Raw genomic sequence first — 24,586 nt, forward strand, 5'->3', positions numbered from 1 at the left:
TGTCCTGTTTGTTAGAGGTTAAAGAAAAGAGAGGGTGAGTTGGAATAAACCCACCTTTAAACAAATTTAAAATTTTTTAAATCTTAATAAAAATTATATTTAAAGTAAATAAGATTCAATATTTATAAAAAATTATTAAGTAAAATAACTTTTATTAAAGTTACTTTTAAAAGAATTTAAAATATATTATGTTATTTAAAATATAAATAACTTTTTCTAGGAAGTGAGTTTAAGGAGGAACGAAGCAGAGTCTCAAAGCAGTTTTTTACAACAAATTATTGTCACTTTTTAAAACAAAATATAAAAAAATAAGGGTACAAAATTATTTATCCTAAAAAATTATATATAAAGTTAATTATAAACATAAATTTTAAATCAATTATTTGTGAACCCAAATAAATTTTTAATCTTAATAAAAATTATATTTAAAGTAAATAAACTTTTAAAGTAACTTAATCTTTGTTCATTTAAAATTAGTTCATGTTAAATTTGATAAATTTTAGGTTTAGACTTTAGGGTGTAGGGTTTAGTATTTAGTATTTAGGGTTTGGGTTAGGGTTTAGGTAAAAACAACAAGGAAATTAATTTGGGTTTTTCTATTTAAAATGTCAAAAATAATATTTTTAAAGTGAGTTTTAAAATAATATTTTATTTATATTATAAAATAAAAATTATTTTAAAGTGTAATTCATAGGTTTCATACTAAAAAAATTATATTTAATAAATAGAGTTGACCAACTTTAGGGGGAATTAAGTGTCATCCTCTTGACATTTCTGACTGTTCAACATTTAATCTTAAATGACTCCTTAAACGACTATTTCTACGGAAAGGCCTTGTATGTATTGTTTACTCCTCCACCTTGTTATCCTTCTCCACCTCTTACCCCACCCCCTCATCCTCTTTCTTTACAATTGTCTTCTCCACCACCACCTTCTCATCCTCCTTCTCTACAATTGTCTCCTCCTCCTCTACCATTATCTCATTCTCCATTTCCTTTTCCTCCTCCTCCACCATCTCCTCCTTATCCACTATTGTCATCTCTAGCTCTCTCTTTCCCTCAAAGTCTACCTCCGCCTCTGCTGTCACTTCTGTACTTGAACCTCCACCCTCAAAATTTGGTTGTACCGCATCAAAGTTAAAGTAAATCACATTGTATAAAATACATAAATATTGAAAGAAAAAAATAGATAAAAAAAGAAGAAGAATAAGAACATGTACCTCAGAAGATGTTAAACATAAATCAACAAAATTATTAATAATTTGTCTCCTCTCACCCTCTTCAACACTTGGTACCACCTTAGATCATCTACTAAAATCTTCTATAATTTTTATGCTTTCATTCTCTTCAAAAAGCAAATAAATAATTACTAAAAGCCTAGAAAAAAAAATATATGATCATTATCAAAAGCTTATAAAAAAACTATTACCAGTGGAGTCTCCAGCTCCTTATCGGAGATGTTGATCATTTCTTTACCCCTTTTATAAAAATAAAATAAAATATAAACTAACAAAAAATTAAAGGAAACAAATAATTATTAGGAAAAATTGGTGTTACCAAATCTCAAATACATATTCTTAAACAAAAAGAAAATATGGACTAAAACACTGCTAAATATTAGTCCTGAATCAACCATATCAGACATTATTTTGCAGCTTTGATCTATAATATGTGATTTACTTAATTTATAGGTCATATCATATTAACTTGAGATATATTAGTTTATATCTTGAATACGCACTTATCCAAAACAAGCATTATTAGCATAGCTTCCTCTATCATTGCAAGAATTAAAGGTAACTCAAATTAAAATTTACAGCATTCATAAGCTCAATGAATTCTATGAAATATAAATAAATCAGAATAATAAGGAAGTACAAAATGAAAATAAAAACAAATAAAATATCAATTAACAAGAACATAAAAAGAAAACAAATAATTACTATTACGAGGTGGTGTGACCAAGTCAACATGTGTTGCTTGCTCATTGGTACTTACGATGGTACATTTTCAAGAGAAAAAGCCTCCATAATTATATCATGTTCCCTCCAGAAGCAAATGGAACCAAAGTTTCATTCATCTAACCAAAAAAAAAAGAGTCAAGTATTAATATAATAAAAAGTAACATATAGTTAATTTATTAGAAATACAAAATATAGTAATAACTACTATACCTGATTTCCAACACCAATGAATGCACTTTTTGCCATGGAATCTTTGAAATAACCAATAGACCAATGCAAAAGTCTAAGAAAATCACCCGACAATGGTCTCACAAATGTCCAAAGATGCTCAAATGATTACATATAGATTCAACATTAAACTATGCATAATAAAATGTAATTAAAATTATTGAAAAGTATACACTTACTTGAAGGGCAATGGTTACAGCCTTTAATTCGAATTTCAGTATTTGTAGTTTTATTTACAGCAGTGTTAAATCTATTCACCAAATATTCATAAATTTTCTTATCTTAATTGAAGGAATCTAGACAATTTAAATCATCTAGATACCTAAAGGCTGTGAAAGAAAGTTGTTTCCTGTTTTTGCAAAAAACATTCTTTGTAGAGTCATTGCAATATAAACACTACAAGAATTGTGGTGTTTAACAGTTGCAAAAAATTGCCAATAAAATACTAAAAAAAAAAAATTAATGTCAGTTTTAACAAGCATGGGCAAAACAAATAAGTTTATTGTCAATTTTAAAAAATACCAGCAAAATTAAGATTTTTTTGTCAATTTTTATGTAATTGTCAATAAAAAAAAAGGATTTTGATAGCGTTTTTTATTTAACTGCCGCTAGTCAAGCTTTTGTGTCAATATTCTTTCCTCTTCTGCGTCAAGTTCTACTCTAAGTAATTACTCTTATGTGCCACAGTTCTACCCTAAGTTTTGCGCCACAGGTCTTCAAGTTGTAAAAGTTGTCGTTGAGATACTTGCTATAAATCTAACTCTGTAAATATCTCCATAAACCCAATCTCGTTTTTCATGCACTTCAATCTTGTTAATCAATTTGAAAATGGAAAACCCTAATGTCATTTTTTTATCCAATGTTTGATTCCTAATCTTGTTTTCTCATTTATGATGTGAGAAACCCAATCTTATTTTTGCATACACTTCAATCCTGTTAATTAATTTGAAAATAGAAAACTCCAATCTCATTTGCAGGAATTTTAAATAGAAAATTAAAGATAACATAATTATATATAATACACATCATAACATCTCAATACAATTTCAACTATATATAATTGAATAATTGCGTTAAACGTGTACTGATGAGAACTCACAAGTCATAAGTAATCCTGATAAGAACCCATGAGTCATGAGCAATCCTTGTTTTTGAATGAGCGTGTACTCTCTTATCTGATTGCTATTATCCCACTCTAGTAACTGTCTAATGGGGCAACAATTATATAAGCCTAATCAAATGAGAGCAGGAACCTCTCACTGGGCACATAGAATAGTCCAACCCATTACAGACTATTTACCCTAAGAGCCCAATTACAAAATCTATATAATAATAATTATTATTCTTATACACATTTATTTTACATCATAATTAATAACAATATAACCATAATAATTTAATAATGTTAATCCACAAATTAGTATAAATATTAATATTAATGTTAAAAAAATCTAACATTCTACCACTTGGATAGCATTATTAAATTACTTACTAAGTCCACAAGCTATGTTGTCGTAACAAGTTATTAATTATCACCAAAGAAATAATAAGCTCTCGATAGTATACAATTATATCTGATAGGGATATACATTACATACTACAAGCAACTTATATTCCAATCACAATATAGATAAAGGAAACATAAATATCATTTTCACAAAGGTCATAAAAGATATGTCAATAAAAGTAACGTCAACAAAACATATATCTCATAAAGAAATTAGATAATAATGTCAACAAACAAATACAAAATTTAACTCCCACTAATCCAAAATATCAAAAGACTTGAGACCCATATGAGCTACATGATTCTAAAAAGCTCCAATGGTTAAGCCTTTGGTTAGTGGATATGCTAACATGTTCTTTGTAGCAATATACACAATTTGAGTCTAAAACTCAAGTACTTTCTCTCTAACAAACAAATACTTTAGATCAAAGTGTTTCAAATGAGTAGAACTCTTATTATTCTAAGAGAGAAGTACAGCAGCAGTATTGTCGCAATAAAATAACAAGTGACCTAGATATACTCTTAATAATGCGGAAGCCAGAAGTAAAATTCTTTAGCCACATAGCCTAGCGGGTAGTCTTATAACAAGCGACATACTTTGTTTTCATAGTAGAAGTAGCTATAACTATCTATTTGACACTTTTTCAAGATACAGCTCCTCCCGCCATCATAAAAATAAAGTCTGGAGTAGACTTATAGTCGTCAGGGCAACCCACAAAATTAGAGTATCCAATGACCTGAAGTTGATCAGACTTCACATAGGTCAACATATAATCTTTGGTTCCCTACAAATATCTCAAGACCTTCTTCACGGCTTTCCAATGACCCAAACATGGGTTGCTCAAGTATTTGCCGAAAGCATTAACAACATAAGCAATATCGGAATGAGTGCATACTTAAGCATACATCAAACTCCCAATAGCGGAAGCATATGAAACTTTCTCCATTTTAAACAACTCTCTATCATCATGAGGATACTAAAAATTAGAGTTTCTTACCCCTTTGAACAGGTGCAACACATAGAGAGCAAGAATACATATTAAACCTCTTGAGAATCCTATCAATGTACCCTTTCTGAGACAATCTAAGAGTAACACGTATGACAAAATGGCTACTCAACATATTCTTCTCTCATTCAAAGATATCATTAACATGTATGACAAAGATGATAAAATTGCTCCTACTCATCTTCAAGTAAATGCACATATCTCAAGCATTTTTCTTCAAGCCAATATAAGTGACCACTTGGTCAAACTTCAAGTACCACTGTCTAGAAACTTACTTCAAATCATAAATAGATTTTATTATTCTAGAATTAAATTCAAGTTATAACAAAATTTGATTTATGTTAGTTCACACAAAATATTCAACAATTTATCTCCCACTTGGACAACATAAATCAAAACATTTTATTATTCTATATTAATCAACAATATATGGCCATAACAAGATGACAAAATAAACTAACACGAACTATAAACATCTTAACAATGCAGAAAATCATACTCGAAGGAGTAGTGATATCATACATTATAAAATACTTATATCATGTCACTCAACAACTTTAGTGGTATAAGTAGGACAATAAAATCTAGAACCACTGGAGTCTACACAATATTTTACAAAGAAACTGCTAATTGATTTTTATGAACAATGAAAGATAATAAGTCTTTTTCGTCTTATCAAATTTCTTAAGTTTCTTGCCTAGAGGCACTATTAAGATTTCACAATTTTGCGACGAATCTTTGCCAAAAAATTTGTCACTAATTTATTTGCAACAAATTTTGTGACTAAACTTACTTCTTAATACTACTCATCTAAAGAACATTGTCTATAGTGACCTTCATAGTTACTAGACATATTTTATTAAAATGAACCCACTTATCATGTTTTACTATAACGGCAGCGGAAGATTTAGGTGTGAGAAATTTAGGCTCATTCTCTTAGTAGAGGCAACATTAACACTAGAAAATGATAAAAAATAATTTAAAAAAGTCAACTTAGTCCTCATAATTAGTCACGTTCAAAGTTTTCACCGAAGTGGGCATATACATTGATGTGGGAAATAACAAAATTTAATATGCGTAATTAGCTCAAGTGCAATAATAATATGCCTATCACAAAATTTCTTACTTACTATGATCCCGCTTAAGGATCCCGGATCACAATAAATAAGAAAGACAAATACAATGCACAAAACTTCATGTCACAAGAATCCTAACACCGATAGGATATCAGTACAAAATTGACATAAGCAAAACACAATTGCATAATATTTTCAAATCACATTAATAACAACACATTGATAGGATATAATTATTATTAATGCAATATATAATTATATAATTTACACAAGTCATGTATAAATGGTCTAACGATAGGTTGGATGACATTTATACAGAGTAATCATGCATTCATAATTAATTTAAATATGTATATTATGCATGAAATCATAATTATACCAAAATTACATCAAATAATTTATATAAAACTAAATTATTATTATTATTATTATTATTATTATTATTATTATTTTAACATATATGACATTCAAAAAAGAGAGTGAACAGTATAAAAAAAATGTCATAAATATCAAATATTAGTATAATAATGTATATAAAAAAATTGGATCATATTCCATCAATACAATAATTATTTAATTAATTTAGGCACAAGTTAATTAATTAAAAAATATTTACAGTGCCCAAAAAAAAATATGAAAATTGTCCAAAAAGTTTAATATCAAAATAATCCTTCACTCGATGCTCTCTTATCCACACGAGTGGCCTTCGTACACTTAAAAAAAAAAACCCATTAGCTGCAAAACGGATCCAACAAATTCAGAAACTCGACCTAGTTCAATCATGCATTCTAAAGCACCAATTCATATTATTACAAAGAGTGTATTTTGAACAACAAAAGAGAGTTTCAAAGGTTAAAACCCGCGCAGCCATGGAGGATTCAAAGTACGTGAGAATTCAAGCAACCCAAACAGTTTCTTTCCATGAGTAGGGTCCACTACATTCTTTGTGATGTGTACAACAAAAATAGGGTAATGACGAACGCAAAAATGAAAGAAAGAATAAATTCTCAATCTAAATTGAACGAAATAATGAATTAATTATTAGATTATGTTCGTGTTCAATTTATTAACAAAAGCCATTAATCAATTTTTTAAATAAACCTTTGTCCTTTTGAGAGAATTTGAAAGAAAACGATTTTAGGGTTTATAATTTCAAAAATTAATAAACTGTGAAATTCTCTTAACATACCCGATAAAAATTAACAATTTTTGGATATGATATTTATGAATATAAGAGGAACAAAAACCTAAATGATTTTCCAAATCCATACATAAAATTATAGCATTTTGGTTGCTCAAAGTTGAAAAATTACGATGTGTATTAAGTTGGCTCTGATACCATTTGCAGGAATTTTAAATATAAAATTAAAGATAACATAATTATATATAATACACATCATAACATCTCAATACAATTCCAACTATATGTAATTGAATAATTGCATTAAACGTGTATCTGATGCGAACGCACGAGTCATAAGCAATCCTGATGAGAACCCATGAGTCATAAGCAATCCTTGTTTTTGAGTGAGCGTTTACTACTCTCTTATCTTATTGCTATTATCTCAATCTAGTAACTGTCTAGTGGGGCAACAGCTATATAAGCCTAATTAGATGAGAGCAGGAATCTCTCACTGGGCACATAGAATAGTCCAACCCATCACAAACTATTCACCGTAAGAGCCCAATTACAAAATTTATATAATAATAATTATTATTATTATACACATTTATTTTACGTCATAATTAATAACAATATAACCATAATAATTTAATAATGCTAATCCACAAATTAGTATAAATATTAATATTAATGTTAAAAAATCTAACAATTTTCTCATCCAATGTTTGAGTCATAATCTTATTTTTTCATTTATGTTGTGAGAAACCCAATCTCGTTTTCACATTTTCTCATTCCCTATTTGAACCCTAATCTCATTTTCACATTTTCTCATCCCCTGTTTGAACCCCAATCTCATTTATTCATAATATATTTGAATCCCAATCTCATTTTTCTACTGTTGTTTCTTTTTCAATTTGTTCTTGTAGCAGCTCAAACAGATAGTAGATATTGTAAGTTCAATTCAACTTTTGTTATTTTTTGCTCTTTATTTGTTGTTTGATGTATGGCAATATTAGTATTATTTTAGTTTCTTGGAGGGAAATTAGTTACAAGTAGGCAGGATTCTTTTCTATATCTCAACATAATTCTTGTATTACTACAGATGTTGGTGTAACATTTCTCATGCAATTCTAGACTAAAAAACCAACAAGTTAGGTAGGAACAGATCCTTGCGGCAGTGGTTGGGATGGAATTTGTTGCAGTAATTCAAGAATTAAACTATTATTATTACTTAGTTTCTTAGGCCTCTTCAATTAAAATAGATATGAAAGATTATTTCATAATTTCTGGTGTTTTTTCTTCTTCTAAGAAGTAAATCTGAAAGAACTGTTATTATGTAAGCTCAAGAGATTACCAAGCTTGAATTTGGGGGTCAGCTTTCTTCAGCAATACAATCTTTGATTGAACTAGACATTGTGTACATGTAGTACTTCTTATAGTAATTTTATTTGTGAGTGTTTACAAATGACATTATGCTTACTTCATTGTTGGAAGCCACAAAATACTTGAAATTATTGCAGAAGAATTCATGTTGATCATTGGAGACATATTTGCTATCTTTTGAACTGTTTAGGACAAAATAGAAGATCTTGCCTGCCTTCCAAGTAAAAATATGTTAAATTAGAAGTCAAAAGTGTTTCTTTACGTACTGCATCTTTCTTCTTAGCAAACTAAATTTGCCAGGCTAATGAACAAATTTGGTTAATACTTATGGCTGTTTTGCTTGACATATTTGGGGGCTCTATGTTATGAATTTATGCTGATTCTTTTTATTTATTAATATTGTATAGTGTTCTATATTACCTTTGAAATGTCACATTATATGTTGTGAATTTATGTCCTTTTACCTGGAAATTTCAACTCTAGTGAGAATTCCTCCATATTACCTTTGAAAAGTCACTTATAGTGTTCAATACTAGTAGCTGGACCAATGCAAGTATCATAATTTCAACATATGATGTTATTTCAGGATTTATTGGCATGGCTCTCTCTTATGGCCTTTCACTTAACATGTTCTTAGTATTTTCAATTCAAAATTAATGCAATATAACAAATTATATAATATCAGTGTAGAGGCTAAATCAATATATGCATATATGAAGTGAGACCCAGAAATAATAGAAGGAAAACATCCTCAAGTGAATTGGCTGGTTGTTGGTAGAGTAGAAATAAATGAATTGCATGTTTGAAAAATGGGAGTTGAACACTTAAATTAAAGCACATAATTTGCTCCTTTAAATCAAAATAGATACGTTATAGGCCTAATGCACCATAAGGATTGATACATTATTTTTTAGTATCTTGGTAAATCTAGTATGTTTGTTTATTTCACTTCTCATGGTAACTGTGAACTAATTTTTGTTTCTATTTGAAGGTTCTTGAGAAATGTCAGTTGCAAGAAGTTGTCCAAGAGAAAGAAGAGGGATTAAACTCTTCAGGTATGCTTAAAGTTTTGTTGTAACAACATTGGTGTGACCAATTCTTGTCTAGTTACTAATGACTAGGGACAAAATGTTATACAGTTGTTGAAGCTGGAGCAAACTGAAGCATGGGGCAATGACAATTATTCTATTTGGAGCGTGCTATTTTGAGGAGAAATCATATATTGGTGCTTGATGAAGCAACTGATTTGATTCTGCAACAAACCATCAAGAGTGAGTTTGCATATTGTACTGTAATCATGGTCGCTCACAGGATACCAACTGTGATAGATTGCACTAAGGTTCTTGTCATCAGTGATGGTAAATTGCATATTAAATCATGATTATATTTTGCTTTGTTGTTACAAACTTGTAATGGAGTAAATCTTGCTATTGTAGTTTGTCCTTTGATTTCAAAGAAGCCTACAAAAGTAATTAACCGCATGGTGGAATGTAAAGTCCTTCTTATTATAGTTCATTAAACTTATATATTGTTGTTGTACAAAAACAAATGTTAATTATAATTTTAACTTATTTGACCTATATTAGCATTATTTTTTGATGAATTTTCATGTTTCTATAGTGTTTAAAGGTGCTAAATCTATGGATATTTTAATTTTAATTTGTTGTGATCAGGTTGAATGCATAGTAATAATAAAGTAAAATAAATAAATAAATACATAATAGCGGTTATTAATAATAAATTTTTTAATTTTAAAATTTATTGACAATTTAAAACTGTCATAAAAATTATAATTAACGGTAGTTACAACACAAAAAATGTCACAATTATATTTAATTTTTTTTAAAAAAATTTTAAATTTAGTGTTAGTTTCAACCACCACAACCTTTTTTTAATATTTTTACAAGCAAATTTTTAATACATTTATATAATTTAGTGGCGTTTAAAATCGCCACAATCTTTTTTAACTTTTTTATAATTTAGCAGTGGTTAAAACTGCCACAATATTTTATATATATATATATATATATATATATATATATATATATATATATTTTAAAAATTTAGCGATGGTTCAAAATTGCTACTAATACTTTTTTTTATTTAATTTTTATTTTTAGTTACTGGTGGTTTTTTATTTATTAACTGCCACTAAAAAATTGCTACAATTTAGTTTAGTATGGCCAATTTTATTGTTGGTTAGTTAACCATCAAAATATTATTTAATGGCGGGTAAAATCGCTGCTGATTAAAAAATTTAACCACCACTAAATAGCAAAATTTTTTTGTAGTAAAAGACGATAATAATTGTCTATATTGTCACCATTTATTGCAAGACATTTATAATTGAAGAATATATGATACTTTCACCGCATAAGTTATGGACAATAGATGGATGACTATTGCCTGTTAACTCAACTTCAATTCCTTGGGTACACATGCCAAGGATTAAGGAAATTTCTTTAATAGCAAACTTCACATATTTGTTGTTGATTCTAAATGCAGAATTTCGGCCCTCCTACCTAAAATATGAAAAAAAAAAAATAATTGAAAAATTAATTAGTTAAATCAAATTTTAAATGTTTGATTATGTTACCTCTAGAGTAGCTCTGCTAAGAGCATGTTGCTTATCTGATGAGATTTTTCATCAGATAGCTTCAGCAACCACCCAAAAGGTGTCTTCCTAATTCTCTCTCTTTGAGCCTCCAACAATTTCTTGTTTAATTTGACAATCTCCTCTAAACTCATGCAAGGTTGGATGTGAATTTTTATTACAGATGTTTCCATTATTTTCTAGGCTCTATACACCACAGCTTTAATAAAAAAATAAAAGTATCAACAATAATTTGAACATAAAAGATAAAAATAATTACTGATACAAAGTGGTGTACTGAAGTCAGCAAGTGAACTCGTACTATCATCATCTTTGTGACCAACATCAACATCTTCAAGGAAGGCACATTTTGCCAATATTAAAACAATAAATAGATTTCTTATTAGAAATATAAATTATATCAACCTCATTGGCGTTAAAGAAGACACATTTTGCCTCTGAATCCTTCATATAGACAATCAATCAATGGAAAAGGCGAGGGAAGTCACTCATCAATTACCTTTAAAAGATAAAAAAAAATGCTCAAGTGCCCATATCTATTTTAATTAAACATAAAATCAATATCATCTACCTATACGTGGTAAAATAAAATGTAATCAAAACCAACGAAAAGATGTATATTTACTTGAAAGGCAATGGTGCAACCTTTGATACGGATTTTTGCATTGCTTGGTTTGGTCATGGCAGAATTAATCCCATCCACCAAGTAATAAAAAACAATCTGACCACAATTGTAGGAATTTAGACGATCTAAATTGTCTAGATTAGAGGGTTAGACATAAAAATTATCTCCAGTTTGTGATTTTTTTTTTCTCAAAGTCATTGCAATGTAAAGACAACAACAATGGTCTATGTTGTCCTAGTTACAGTGTAAGGCTTTTGAAATTGTCTTACTGTTGATATGTCTACCACCATATAGTCTCAGGACTTCAGAAGGACAACTACTATTGCTCAATACTTCTACCTTGTCTCCTTGGGTACTCAATCCAAGGATAAAAGCCATCTCCTCAACAACAAATCCTACAGACAATGGACTATTCCACCTAAAGTATGAAAAAAAATAGTAAAAGAAAACAATTTATATCAAATATAAGTTGTTGATATGATAAAATTACCTCTACATTAACTCTGTCAGAAGACTATTACTTATCTGATAAGATTTGCTTTCAAATAAGTTGAATAGCAAATGGAATGGGGTCTTTGAGATTCGCCCTCTTTGCTTATGCGTCAAAGAGTGATTTAATTTCACTATGTCATTCAGATTCAGGGTAAGTCTGAAGCTAAGATGAACAATAGATCTATCTATATTTTATCCTAAAAATACTATAAAAATAGAGCAAATGGTGGATTTTAATAAACTGTAAAGGTAGATATACAAAACAAAACAAATGGTTGATGTATGGTTGCAGATCAAAATTATTTTTGACAACCAAGAATCAAATTGGATAAGAATTTTTTTAATTCTTAAAAAAAAATGTTTGCTCTCAACCTTTGTAGCTTCAGACAGAACTGAATAAGAGAAAAAGAAGCAAGTGCAATTGTAACAGAGAGAAATATCAAATTATACATAAAATCAAAGGATTAGAAACCTAGTACTATCCTAAATTTACAATAAAACTCTGCACTAGCATCTCACGTGAGCTATGAAATCTAGTAGAAGGAGATATAGTAGGAGGCAGGGCCACAGTTGCGAAAATACCGAAATAACCAATAGAGCAGCAAAGTTGGCCTCAATAGTGGACTCCAACCTTGCCAACCTAGTAATGGAGTCTTGGTGATTGTTCTCCAAAATCTGCTGAGATTTAATGATTTGCTGCAATTGAAACTATACTGGATTTGGAGCCTCAGCAGATGCAGGAGAGCAAGAAGATTCTCCAAGATGGCAAAAAAAGGTCATTCACATTATCCTGGACAACTGCAGGTGCCAACTCAAAGTGCATGACTTTCATAATGTCTTGTAGAATGGGAACAATATTATTAACCAAAGTGAAAGTAAACTCATTATTAAGAATTCCTAAACTCTTAGCTAACCAAGTGACATGCGGTCTAGCATAAGTGCAACCCATACGATCATCATTAGCTTGAGAAAATAAAAACTTTGCTAGACAAATACCAAGATGAATGAGAATCTTTTCAATCATGCTTCGCAAGAATTCTAAATCCTTCGTGCCAACAATGCCAAAGTTGTGACTTCGCCCTGTCAAAGTATGAGCTAATAATGTATGTGTAAATCTCCAAGCAGGCTTTTTCAATTTAGAGGCTTTGTACTGAGTGGAGTTCCAATTTTTATCAGCAACACTAACCTTCTTCCAAAAATCCTTGTTAGAACAACCTAATACAGGAATATTGGGCAAGCTTTTGTACTCTTTAGTGAGCACAAAGTCGGATGTATACAATCTCATACAAACAAAAAATTCAGGAAACCCATCTTATACATTTTCCTGATCATGTGAAACTATATAAAATTTGCAAAATCTCAACTAGAAAACTTCTTTTCAATAACTGAAGTGGTTAGAAATTCTAAAGTTAGCTCTTTATAAGTGGGTTCAATAATGACAAATAAATTCTCCTAACTCCCACATCTTATTAATTCCCACACCTCCTCATCCAAATTATACTCTTGCAAAACATTCCAATCAATAAACTTGCTCTGACCCAAAATCCTATTTTGCAATTTATCGTACCTTGTGAGGTGAGCAAGGACATTGAAAATCAGCATTTGGGAAAGAGAAACTTTTGAAGTAGGTTCATGCTAGGGGCGAGGTCTCTTTTTTAATGGTTTTTTGTCCTTCTTTGGTGCTCTCAACGATGACCCATCCGCCATTATAGATGAAGAAACTCTCGGAGTGGGTTCATGCTGGGCCAAGTCTCTTTCTCAGTAGTTCTTTGTCTTTCCTTAGTGCTCTCGATGATGACTCATTTAATGTCCAATTTTTGTCACAACTAGAGTGAATCTAGATCCCTTTTGGTAAGAGCTTTTTCTTTCAATCCATAGTTATATATCAAATCAACTATTTCATTCTTAATTTTTGTCAATTCTAATCATACTTTTTTTCCTTATCAAACTAATATCCTTTTACATTGAGATTTATTCATGAACTTTCTGATTAAATCAAATCTATTCATTTATTTCTTAATTAATTATTCAAATAAAGTACATCTTTACTTTCTTTAATTTTATTAGTCACCATTTAATTTTTTTCAATTAACTTTAAATACAATAAATTTAAAAAGCATCAATAAAATAATATTTTTAAAATTTAATTTTTTGTTTCTTTTATACATATAATAGGTGCATTATACGAGATACTTATTAGTAATCTATTATTAATTCTAGCGTTTGGAAATTAGAATAAGGGATTTGTTTCCAAAAGGGTTAAAAACCTTTTTAGTCCCGATTTAATTGCTAATTGTCCATCCATTCATTGGGTATAATCTTGTATTTTTTTTACTCTTGGGATTAATTTTTTTTTCTTTTTGTCACGATTGTGTTTCATATTAGCTAGAGTTTGAAAACCGTTTGTTTTTTTCAACAATTTGAAACCCTTTTGAATGGATCCTCTGTTTGAAGCAAACAATCGATAATAAAGGGCTGGGCCAAAAGGCGCAAAGCAATACAGCAGGGTCTTAAAGAATGAGCAAAATAAAATGACCAAAAACAAAAGAAGAAAGAGCAAAGTACATGGAAAAGCTTGGAAAAGACAATCTTGAAGAAAGGAAAAAAGGCAAAGAGATTAAGATTGAACTAAATAAGAGTGGTGGAGGCGATTCTGAAGATGAAGAAAGGCAAAATCATGTGCCACCTGTCCTTGCTTCAATCCAAATCCAAAAACTAAAAACAAATTTTAAAGCTGGATTACTAGACTGGCCCATTGTTTATATTTTGGTCAATGGCCCAATTTGTATTTAAATAGCCTAAGATGTTAGGTCCAAATCACTAACAAGTAACAACTTCATAAGGTGGCCCATCTCTCTGCTTCGCTTATTCGCGGTGCTCTAATTCTTCGACTCTCTTTCTCGCGTGTTTGGAGGTAGAGACGTAAAGCGTGGTAATATAACTTTCTCTATATTTATTTGTTTAATAATCTAAGCAATGATTAAGACAGTGTAGAAGAGTGATTATTGGATATTACTCTGATGCATGTGATGATGGGAAAATAGGGAGAGTTAGGACTCTCTTCATATGCTCTGTATCTGTTTACTTCTGTTTAAAGTGGCTTTTATCTACCATGCTCAAACATATTTTCATTTGTATTTTGTCTGCACTCCAATTTGTGTTAAACTGGATCCAAATCCAAACGCCATAATAAAATCTGGATCATGAATGTGGTCAAATGCTGCCCATTTTATTTTTTAAACCTTTTTTGTCGAATGTCAGTTTTAGCCCCCATTTACTTTGCTACATGAATCAATAGCCATGTTGTTGTATCCTCAGATTTTTAATGTTTGCTAAAGTTGATGAGGAGCACTCTGAGATTGGATTGTTTTATTACTCTGTTTAGATAACACTGCTGCTTTAATTTCGAAGGATGTTTGCCAAAAAGAATTATTTTTGGAAAAATATGAATTCAATAGTTTAGTTGGGAATCAGTGGAATGAATGAAAAGGATCTGCTATAATAATATAATAAAGCTGGAAGTATTGGATGTTTATTTGTTTAATCATTTCCTGTTCTTAGGGGTGGGGGGAGATCAAAGGTTATTTGCTCTTGTTTAGTACACAAGCCGGTTTAAAAGACAGTTAGGCCATTTTGATGTCAGCATATGTATTAAAACTAAGTGTTATATATTAGTCAAGCGTTTAGTTATATTTTAGTAACTTTTGTAACCTTTCTCTGTGTACTTAGATCACCTTTAATTTTTGTTTTTTTTTTTTTCAATCCTTTCAAGGATACTGGTATAATTTGAATAAGTACTGTAATCTTTATGAGGACTTTGGATCATATTTACTTGATGGTTGCATATGTTAGCAGTAAGTATACAGAATTGCTCATGTTAATGACTTGTTGGGTTGGCATGTTAATGAGGTGGACCTTTTCCCATGCATTCTGGTGATTTTTTTCTTTGGGAACTTGAATCCTCTTCCCCCCTTCCCTTGCAAGAAAATTTCTATCTCCTGTCATTACTTTTCTTTCTTAATTTGGTTTTTACTTAGCTCAATAGCATCGCTGATCCATGTAGCCAAGTTTACCTAGTGAGATAAGATTTGGTCGTTATTGTTGTAATCGTAACCTTTTTTATTGAGCTTTTGTTATATTGACATTGACTCGGAATCGATCCATCTGTTACTAATTTTGTAAGGCCAAATGGCAACAAGATGGAAAGGAAAAGATATGAAAGCTAAAAAGGATGCAGAAGCTGAAGCACTTAAGGAACCGATGTCAAAAATTATATCTCAACTTCAATCTTCTCTAGTTCAATCAGATACTTGTGGATTTCTCTCTGATAACAGTGTACACTTAGCAGTGGGAGCAGAACAAATTGAACTGCTTGATAAAGCATGCTTTGGTCGACCAGTGAGAACAGTTGAAAAGGACAAACAATGGTTTCAATTAAGCTTTGAGGAAGCATTCTACCTAATATATTCCTTGAAATGCCTTAAGATTAATGGCAGTGATACTAGTTCTCAAAATAATAAAGAGTTATGGCATTACATGAAGTGCAAGAAAGAAACATTCCCTTGTTTCTACAAGGCTTATTCACATCTTCGAATGAAAAATTGGGTAGTGAGATCAGGAGGTCAGTATGGTGTAGACTTCATTGTCTATCGTCATCATCCAACTCGGGTTCATTCTGAGTATGGTGTGCTTGTTATGTGTGATGAGGATGATAAAGATCTGAATGGAAGATTGAGAGTATGGTCTGATGTTCATTGTACAACAAGACTTCTTGGAAGTGTAGCAAAAATCTTATTGGTTATACATGTCATGAAAAATGGTAATAGTGATGATTCTCCATCGTGTTTGTCAAACTATACCATTGAAGAGTGCACAATCACCAGATGGAGTCCTGAACAATGCCGTGAAAAATGTAGTTCATGTTAATACCGATGACAGAATTGGATAGCAGTTATTGTATGGCATAATGTACATTGTCACTTGATTCGCAGTTGTTTCTGTATGAAGCCCATTACCATTTTCTGTTTCATTTTTATACTATTTTTTTAACCTAACACCGAGTGGTTGGTGGAATCACTCCATTACAGCTTAGTTTCATTTCCTGCATATTCATCTTCACAGTGAAGCCCAGTTGAAGAATCAAGTTTAATAAACACGTTGGGCCACTTGTACAATGATTCCAACTACCAAATCCGCGCTAAGGCTTGCCAATATTGGCGCGGATTTAGTAGTTGAGAAAAACGATGTTTGTCTTGACCCAAAAAAAGCAATGTTTGTCATGTTGAGGAAAAAATATGTTGTGATTATTTTTTATGGTACAAAATTTTGGTGTAATATTATGGATAAAAGATAATGCAAGTTATTAAGATAAAGTTTTAATTCAATTAAAATAGAATATCAAACATAGTAATATTCCATTTAAGATTTATCCTGTTAGTTACTGAACCTTAACAAAAAAATTTGAGATGCCAACAATGGATAAAAGATATTGTAAATTTTACTTATTTAAGAGAAATAGATACATATTTTGAACATAATTCTATGCTGTTAAATTTAATGTAAGAGAATTTATTCTCCTGTCTCATCACATGATAAACTGAAAAAATTAAATACGTACAAGAAAAAGTTTAAATAAACCCCTAGTTAAGTTATTCATCCAAAAGAAACAGGAGTCAATAACATCCATTGAACAAAGCCAGGGAAGATCCAAAACCCAGAATGGACAAGCCACCACTCTTCCCTTTCCAAATCATCTTACTCCTTCTCACCCCATCACTCCTCGCCACGTCACACCCTCTTACCCCCATCCCTATTACCCTCTCCGTCGCCGACTTCGGCGCCGCCGGCGACGGCCTCCGCTACGACACCGCAGCAATCCAATCCGCCATCGACTCCTGCCCGGACGGTGGCCCCTGCCATGTCACTTTCCCGGCGCCGGGAAAATACCTAACGGCAACTGTTTTCCTGAAATCCGGCGTGATCTTGAACGTGGAGAGCGGAGCCACCATCCTTGGCGGCACGAGGCTAGAGGACTACCCGAAGGATTCGTCGCGGTGGTACGTGGTGGTGGCGGAGAACGCGACGGACGTCGGAATCAGCGGCGGCGGAGTGGTGGACGGACAAGCAGCGAAGTTCGTGGTGAGAGAAGATCCGAGGAAGAACATTATGGTTAGCTGGAACCAAACAGGTGCTTGTTTGGGAGACGAATGCAGACCCAGACTCGTCGGTTTTCTCGGCTGCAACAACGTTAGAGTCTCCAACGTTACGCTTAACCAACCTGCTTACTGGTGGTGCGGAACTAACTTTTTTTCTATTTGTATCAACTTTTCTTTTTAACAATTTTTTTCAAGTTTTTTTAGCAAGTAAAAGTCTTTCAATGTTGGTGAGAGAAATGCTGCTGATGTATTTCTTCAAATACACCATTTAATATTCATTATAATTTATTAAAAAATTACAAAAATAACACGATCTCATTCTAAATTTAACAATACTAGCTTGTTTTTTTCAGATATCAGCAGCATTTCTCTCACCATAAGTTATACATTTAGACTAGTTTTAAATTTTGATTGTCACGTTTTTCCACATCCTAACAGAGTTTATATTAACTACCAGCTTACACTTGGTACGAAGTGAAAACATATCCATTCACGACATTGACATATACGGGGACTTGAATATACCAAACAACGATGGAATTGACATTGAGGACTCAAACAACACGGTAATCACTGGATGCCACATTGACACAGGGGATGATGCAATCTGTCCAAAGTCATCCACAGGCCCTGTTTACAACCTCACAGTCACCAATTGTTGGATTCGTTCCAAATCTTCTGCAATTAAACTTGGCAGTGCTAGTTGGTTTGATTTCAAGCATTTTGTGTTTGACAATATCACCATTGTTGATTCTCACAGAGGCCTTGGGTTCCAGATCCGTGATGGAGGTAACTAGATACATTATTGCATCCGAAACTAACTGAATTTTTTTCTTACCCGAAAATGTTGAATGCAAAACATGTACCTAAAATACGTGGCCCGTGTTTTATAATCAATTGTTTTATTTCAGAGAAATAATCGCCTATTTTTTAAAGTTTCTCACAATGGTAAAAGTAAGCAAGCACTTATCCAAAATGAGCTGAATCAAACCCGCACTAACCCAGTTCATTGTTTTTTTAATTTCTTCTTGCCATGCCTATATGTAATTGACGTAATATCTCTTCAAAGTTCAAACATATCTTAAATTTGTAATTTAACATATGAGGAATGCTTGTAATATAGTCCTTGACCTACTTTTTCCAACATAGTGTTTGTTATTGATTGAAATTTGTGTATCTCCTACTTAATGAGTTGTATCTTATATCTTGTTTAATGAGTTTTACTCCCAATTCAGTAGTAGGTCACATGAATTTTCAACCAATGAAGTGTGTTAGAAATTGTTTCAAAGACTATGTTACCAGCATTTCGCTTGAACATTTTTGTAGCTTACTTGAGCTTGGCCTAGTAACCCTCACACTTTTTTTAGTGCCTGATTAACAGGAGCTCGCTTATTATTATTATCTTAGCCTGTGCAAATAATGATCTAGCCTTGAACATAAGTATGAAATTCTTTCAACTTCCTTGTGCAGGAAATGTAAGTGACATTGTATTCTCAAACATAAATATCAGCACAAGATACTATGATCCATCATGGTGGGGGAGAGCAGAGCCTATCTATGTCACAACTTGCCCACGAGACTCAACCTCAAAGGAGGCATCAATCTCAAATATACTTTTCATTAACATCACTGCAAATTCTGAAAATGGCATCTTCCTGTCTGGTTCAAAGAAAGGATTGCTAAGAAATTTGAAATTCATCAACATGGATATCACATTTAGAAGGTTCACCAATTATGCTGGTGGGTTATTGGACTATAGACCAGGATGCCAAGAGTTGGTTAAACACAGAACTGCAGGCATCATGATGGAGCACATTGAAGGTCTTGAGGTTAAAAATGTTGAAATGAGATGGTCAAACAATGAACTAGAGCAATGGAATAATCCTTTAGAGTTTAGGCCATCAACTGTGAATAACATCTCTTTCCTTAATTTTAATTCTGGTTTGCGTACAGATATAAATAGCAAATCAGATTATTAACTTTGTGTCTGCGCAAGGACAAGTTCCAAAAGCACATGCATGGGTCAGAAGAGGATAGGAGCATTTGTGCATTAATAAAGAAAGATTGGGGAATGGGTTCATATGCTTTTTCACTATAGGTTTAGTGCATTTTATAATTCATAAATGTGATAGAAAAGCATTGAAATTTTTATGTTTATAACAGTGTATCATTTCAATATCTTTCCCTCAACAAAAGAAATGTCGTGTTACTTTCTATTTTTCAAACATTTATGGCATATTCCTTTGTTCTCTGTTTCTTAGTTTTCGTTTTCGCATGTTGTTAAATATAGTTCAATTGTTAATCTTTGATCTAGAGCTTCACTTTCTGCATCTGCGATATGAATGTCATTAATTTCTTACATTATTACATCTTCAGTGACATTTGGATTGATTTCATCAACACTTAAAAAAAACTACATGCTTTAATTGACTCTCTTTTTCAACATTTTTAGTCAAATAGAAAATTTCGTTCAAAAGCCAGGTAATTTTTAATTCATAATCGTACACCTGCATAAAATATAAAATTTTCATTTAAAACAGTAATTTTATCGTGAAAAGAATAAATTGTAATTGATGAGTAATAATATAAGTTTATAAGTGCATTATTTTCTAAAATTAAAAAGAAAAAAGAAAGTCCACATTAAGGAGGTTTCTCACACCTTCGCATTCTTTTTGAAAATACCTAGTATTTCGTAATATAAAGGTTGATATTTAGTCATAAATTAAATTAATTGAAAATATAAATTCAAGAATTTTAAATAAATGATGCATGTGGCAAAATTTTAGTTTTTTATCTTTAAAATAAAGTTATTGATAACTTCAGCCTCCTAGTTTAGCGCTGAATAAGCGTCTATAAATGAAAAAATAATATGACAAAATCATATATCTAATATATATTATATTAAAATTATAAAAAAAAATTATTTTTTTAATAAAATTTTATTATTATTAGTTGTTTATTATTTACTCTTAACAAAACCTCAAAATAAAAGTATCGGAATATTGTCATTTTAAATATCTACCTTACGAAACAAATCGAGTGCTAATAATATGAGGAACTGCGAGTGGATTTAAAAATTAGCTTACAATAAAATCCTTTAATTAATTAAAATTGTAAAGTTCATTTTTTTCTAAATAATTTCATGAAACTTTTGTTCTAAATTAATAATACAAATTTTGAGTTTAATCATTCATTATTAGTTTGAACTCTTACACGCATAAAAAAATTTATATATATACACACACACACACATCAACAAATAAAACATTTAAAAAAAATGAAATTAGCCCTCCAAAAAGCTTAATCCTTGACCATCCTTTTAAGTATAGGCCTGGTATAGTGATGACATAAATGGCCAAGTGCTAGATAACTAGGCTGACCCAACCCATGTAAGCCCAGCACTAATCGCCATTGTTATACTTGCTGTCCGAGAGAGAGAGAGAGAGAGAGAGAGAGAGAGAGGGGGAGAGAACTGTTACTTTTTTAAGTATGTTAAGTAAAAGCAATTGTCCACGACCGAAAACAAAGATTAATATAGAGGTTGCCCGAAATTAACAAGTTTCAATAAAATTTTGATTAAAGTTATTTTAAAAAAGGTTAAAGGGATTGATTTTAAAATTTGTTTATGTTTAAAATAATATTTTGAAATTTTGGTTTTATTTAAATTTTAAAGTTAGACCAATTTCAAAATGTAAATGAGTGTTTTTCAAAAAAATCTGATAAGCCATACATTAAGCATCAAAGGATTTATTAAAATTAAATTATAACAAAACATTTATTGTTTTGCCCTGATATGACCCCAGAATGGTGGAATTTCTGTATATTATGGGGATAGTCAATAGTCATAATCATGTCACTCTTCTAACAGTGAATTACTGTCCACCTCCTACTGCATGCCACTGTTTGGTCAAGCAAACACAGATCCACACAAGTTGTGTGGCAACCAACCATCTTTAAATTAAATATGAACAAAGTTCGTCTATACCAAACAAGGTGATCTCCTTTTAAGATTTTCTATTGTGTGTTTGAAGGGTCAAATATGCCTGTCGGTGGCACTTCCCTCACTTGTTTTTGCGCCTCACAGCTCTTCTCCACTCTTCCTGCTCCCACCACACCCTGCAAGAATGCATTGAAACATTTGACCCACGTCTTACCAGACAAGGAAACAATCAACGTAGGTATAATAACCCCACAATATAGCCTTTCCCTTAACATTAACATAGGTCCTTCTCAATGCGAATTCGAAAATTTTGAAATATCCTCAACAAGCAAACAACAGATTGTGTGACTTATCCGTAGATTCAATCTTGCATCCACCCACCATCAAGATTTATGCAACTAATGTTTCTATAACGCTGGGAGATTATGGCCAAAAAATGCGTATAGTATACGAGTCATTGGTTCGACTTGTTATACATGTATACTTTTCTAAGTAATATTTTTAATTCAAATTTTATTAAAAAACTAATTTCGTCAGCTTGAGACAATATTATCTCATCTATATATAAATCATGAGCATTAGTAGTCATCTTCTTTACTTGATAAATAAAAATTTAATTACATTTTTTCATAGAGAAAATTTTATATATGCTTTACTTTCTTTACCTTAATAATAGTTTTTGTGGATTATCTGATGATTTTCTAATAACGATTTTACTGAAAAAAATTATAATGTATTAATGATTAAATGTTAAATTAGTATATATCGGTATTAATTCTTTTAGCAAAAATTAAACTAGTAAAAAAAACTAGTAGTATCAACAGTTTCACTTTTGAATTTATATTAAACATTATATTCCATCCTAAAAAATAACTTTGGTGTTATCATTAAACACATAGATAAATTAATAAGAAAATATTCTGATTTAATAAATAGTTTCAAATTTAAATTCTCGTAAATACAATTGTAATAAATATTTTGAGGTTAATTTTTGCTACACATAGTAATTTTACTCAGTTTAAATAAAATTATATCTAATAACAAATACATGTAATTTAGAGTAAAAAACTACAAAGTTTTAGTATATATTATTAAATAATAATATAATACATTATTTATTGACGAAGGTCTATGTTAATAAGTTATTTTTATATATAAAACTATATTATTAAAGTCAATTTTAATAAGTTAATTATTCTCTAATGAATTATAATCTTATTTAACATTTTAACATAATTTTTAAGATTAAATTAATATCTTTTAAAATTTCTATAACATTGTACAGTAATAAAGTTTTATTTTATTAGGATGTCAGTCGTATAAATCACATAATTTCATTCAGTTTGGTTTTTAATCAATTATTTAATTTATTCTTGCATGTAGTATCATTTTTTGTCCTTTTTTTTTTTTTTAGCATCCACTCATTTACTTTATATGTTGTTATTTTTTTTCCTTCTCAATCTCCTTTGAATTGTTTTTTTTTTAAGTTTAACATTCACTTTATAATTAATCATATAGTAATATAATAAAAATTTTCCTTCAACTTAATAAATATTTTACGACTATAAATATCTCATGATGTTATATTATGTAACATTATACATAATAAGAAAATTATTAAATAATAAAATATATTAAAAATATAATATTTAATAATATTAATACATTTAAATATATTAAATTCTATAATTATAATAAAATTTTATTGCACATAATTTTTTTTATAGTGTGTAATGTTGTATGAATCAAAAAATAATCAAACTAATATAACCCATAAGTTGGTCATTAGCAGGTAGGGATGGCAATGGGTAGGGTATGGGTAGGGTACTATAATACCCATCCCCATACCCGCGTTTTAAAAAAATACCCATACCCGGCCCCATACCCGCGTGGGTATGAATATTAATTCTCGTACCCGTACCCTCTGGGTATCCGTATACCCGTCTTGTACCCATTACCCGCGCTTGTTTGAGAAAAAAATATTTATAAAGAAAAATATGTTTATATAACTTCACATAAGTAGCATAATAATACAAAAATTCAACATGTAGTTGCCGAACAAGGTACAAATATAGATAAAAAACAAATATTCAAAAATCATAAATGTTAAATGTATCTTAATATAATAATTTTCTAAACTAAAATTCTTAGAAACAATAAGCAAAAACTAAACACACAAGTTATTTGTGAGTGATAATTATATCTTGTGTGAGATTTGATTGTTGGTAACGTCAAAACGACAACGAAATAGATCTATACAATGGTTGTCTCTTCGTGTGGGATCACTTAGTAACCTCTTGTGACGGCATTAACAACTATCTCTAATGAATAACATTTCATAGTTATTAAGTTTTAGTGAGACAGACATTGAGAATGAGAATAGAGTTAAAGTAGAGAAGTTCAATACTAATAACAGAAAGTTGATACATAAAATATTTTTTTTAACTTTTGAATTTGAAATTGTAAGAAAAAT

The 24,586-nt window shown here is 30.5% G+C and overlaps 2 protein-coding genes across 2 annotated transcripts; both read left to right on the forward strand.

The window, feature by feature from the left end:
* The first annotated feature begins 14,920 nt into the window (after window positions 1-14,920).
* LOC113863542 (tRNA-splicing endonuclease subunit Sen2-1-like) lies at window positions 14,921-17,029 on the forward strand. The gene is made up of 2 exons (XM_027497171.1): window positions 14,921-14,950; window positions 16,202-17,029. Exon 2 carries the CDS (start codon window positions 16,207-16,209, stop codon window positions 16,942-16,944), a length of 738 nt encoding a protein of 245 aa, XP_027352972.1. The 5' UTR covers window positions 14,921-14,950; window positions 16,202-16,206; the 3' UTR covers window positions 16,945-17,029.
* Window positions 17,030-17,736: 707 nt separating this feature from the next.
* Window positions 17,737-20,152, forward strand: LOC113863849 (exo-poly-alpha-D-galacturonosidase-like). Its single transcript, XM_027497603.1, has 3 exons — window positions 17,737-18,308; window positions 18,631-18,962; window positions 19,644-20,152. Exons 1-3 carry the CDS (start codon window positions 17,737-17,739, stop codon window positions 20,150-20,152), a joined length of 1,413 nt encoding a protein of 470 aa, XP_027353404.1.
* Window positions 20,153-24,586: the final 4,434 nt, after the last annotated feature.

Source organism: Abrus precatorius, unplaced genomic scaffold (assembly GCF_003935025.1).
Source record: "Abrus precatorius isolate BTA unplaced genomic scaffold, Abrus_2018 Scaffold3, whole genome shotgun sequence".
Classification (NCBI taxonomy): Eukaryota; Viridiplantae; Streptophyta; class Magnoliopsida; order Fabales; family Fabaceae; genus Abrus; species Abrus precatorius.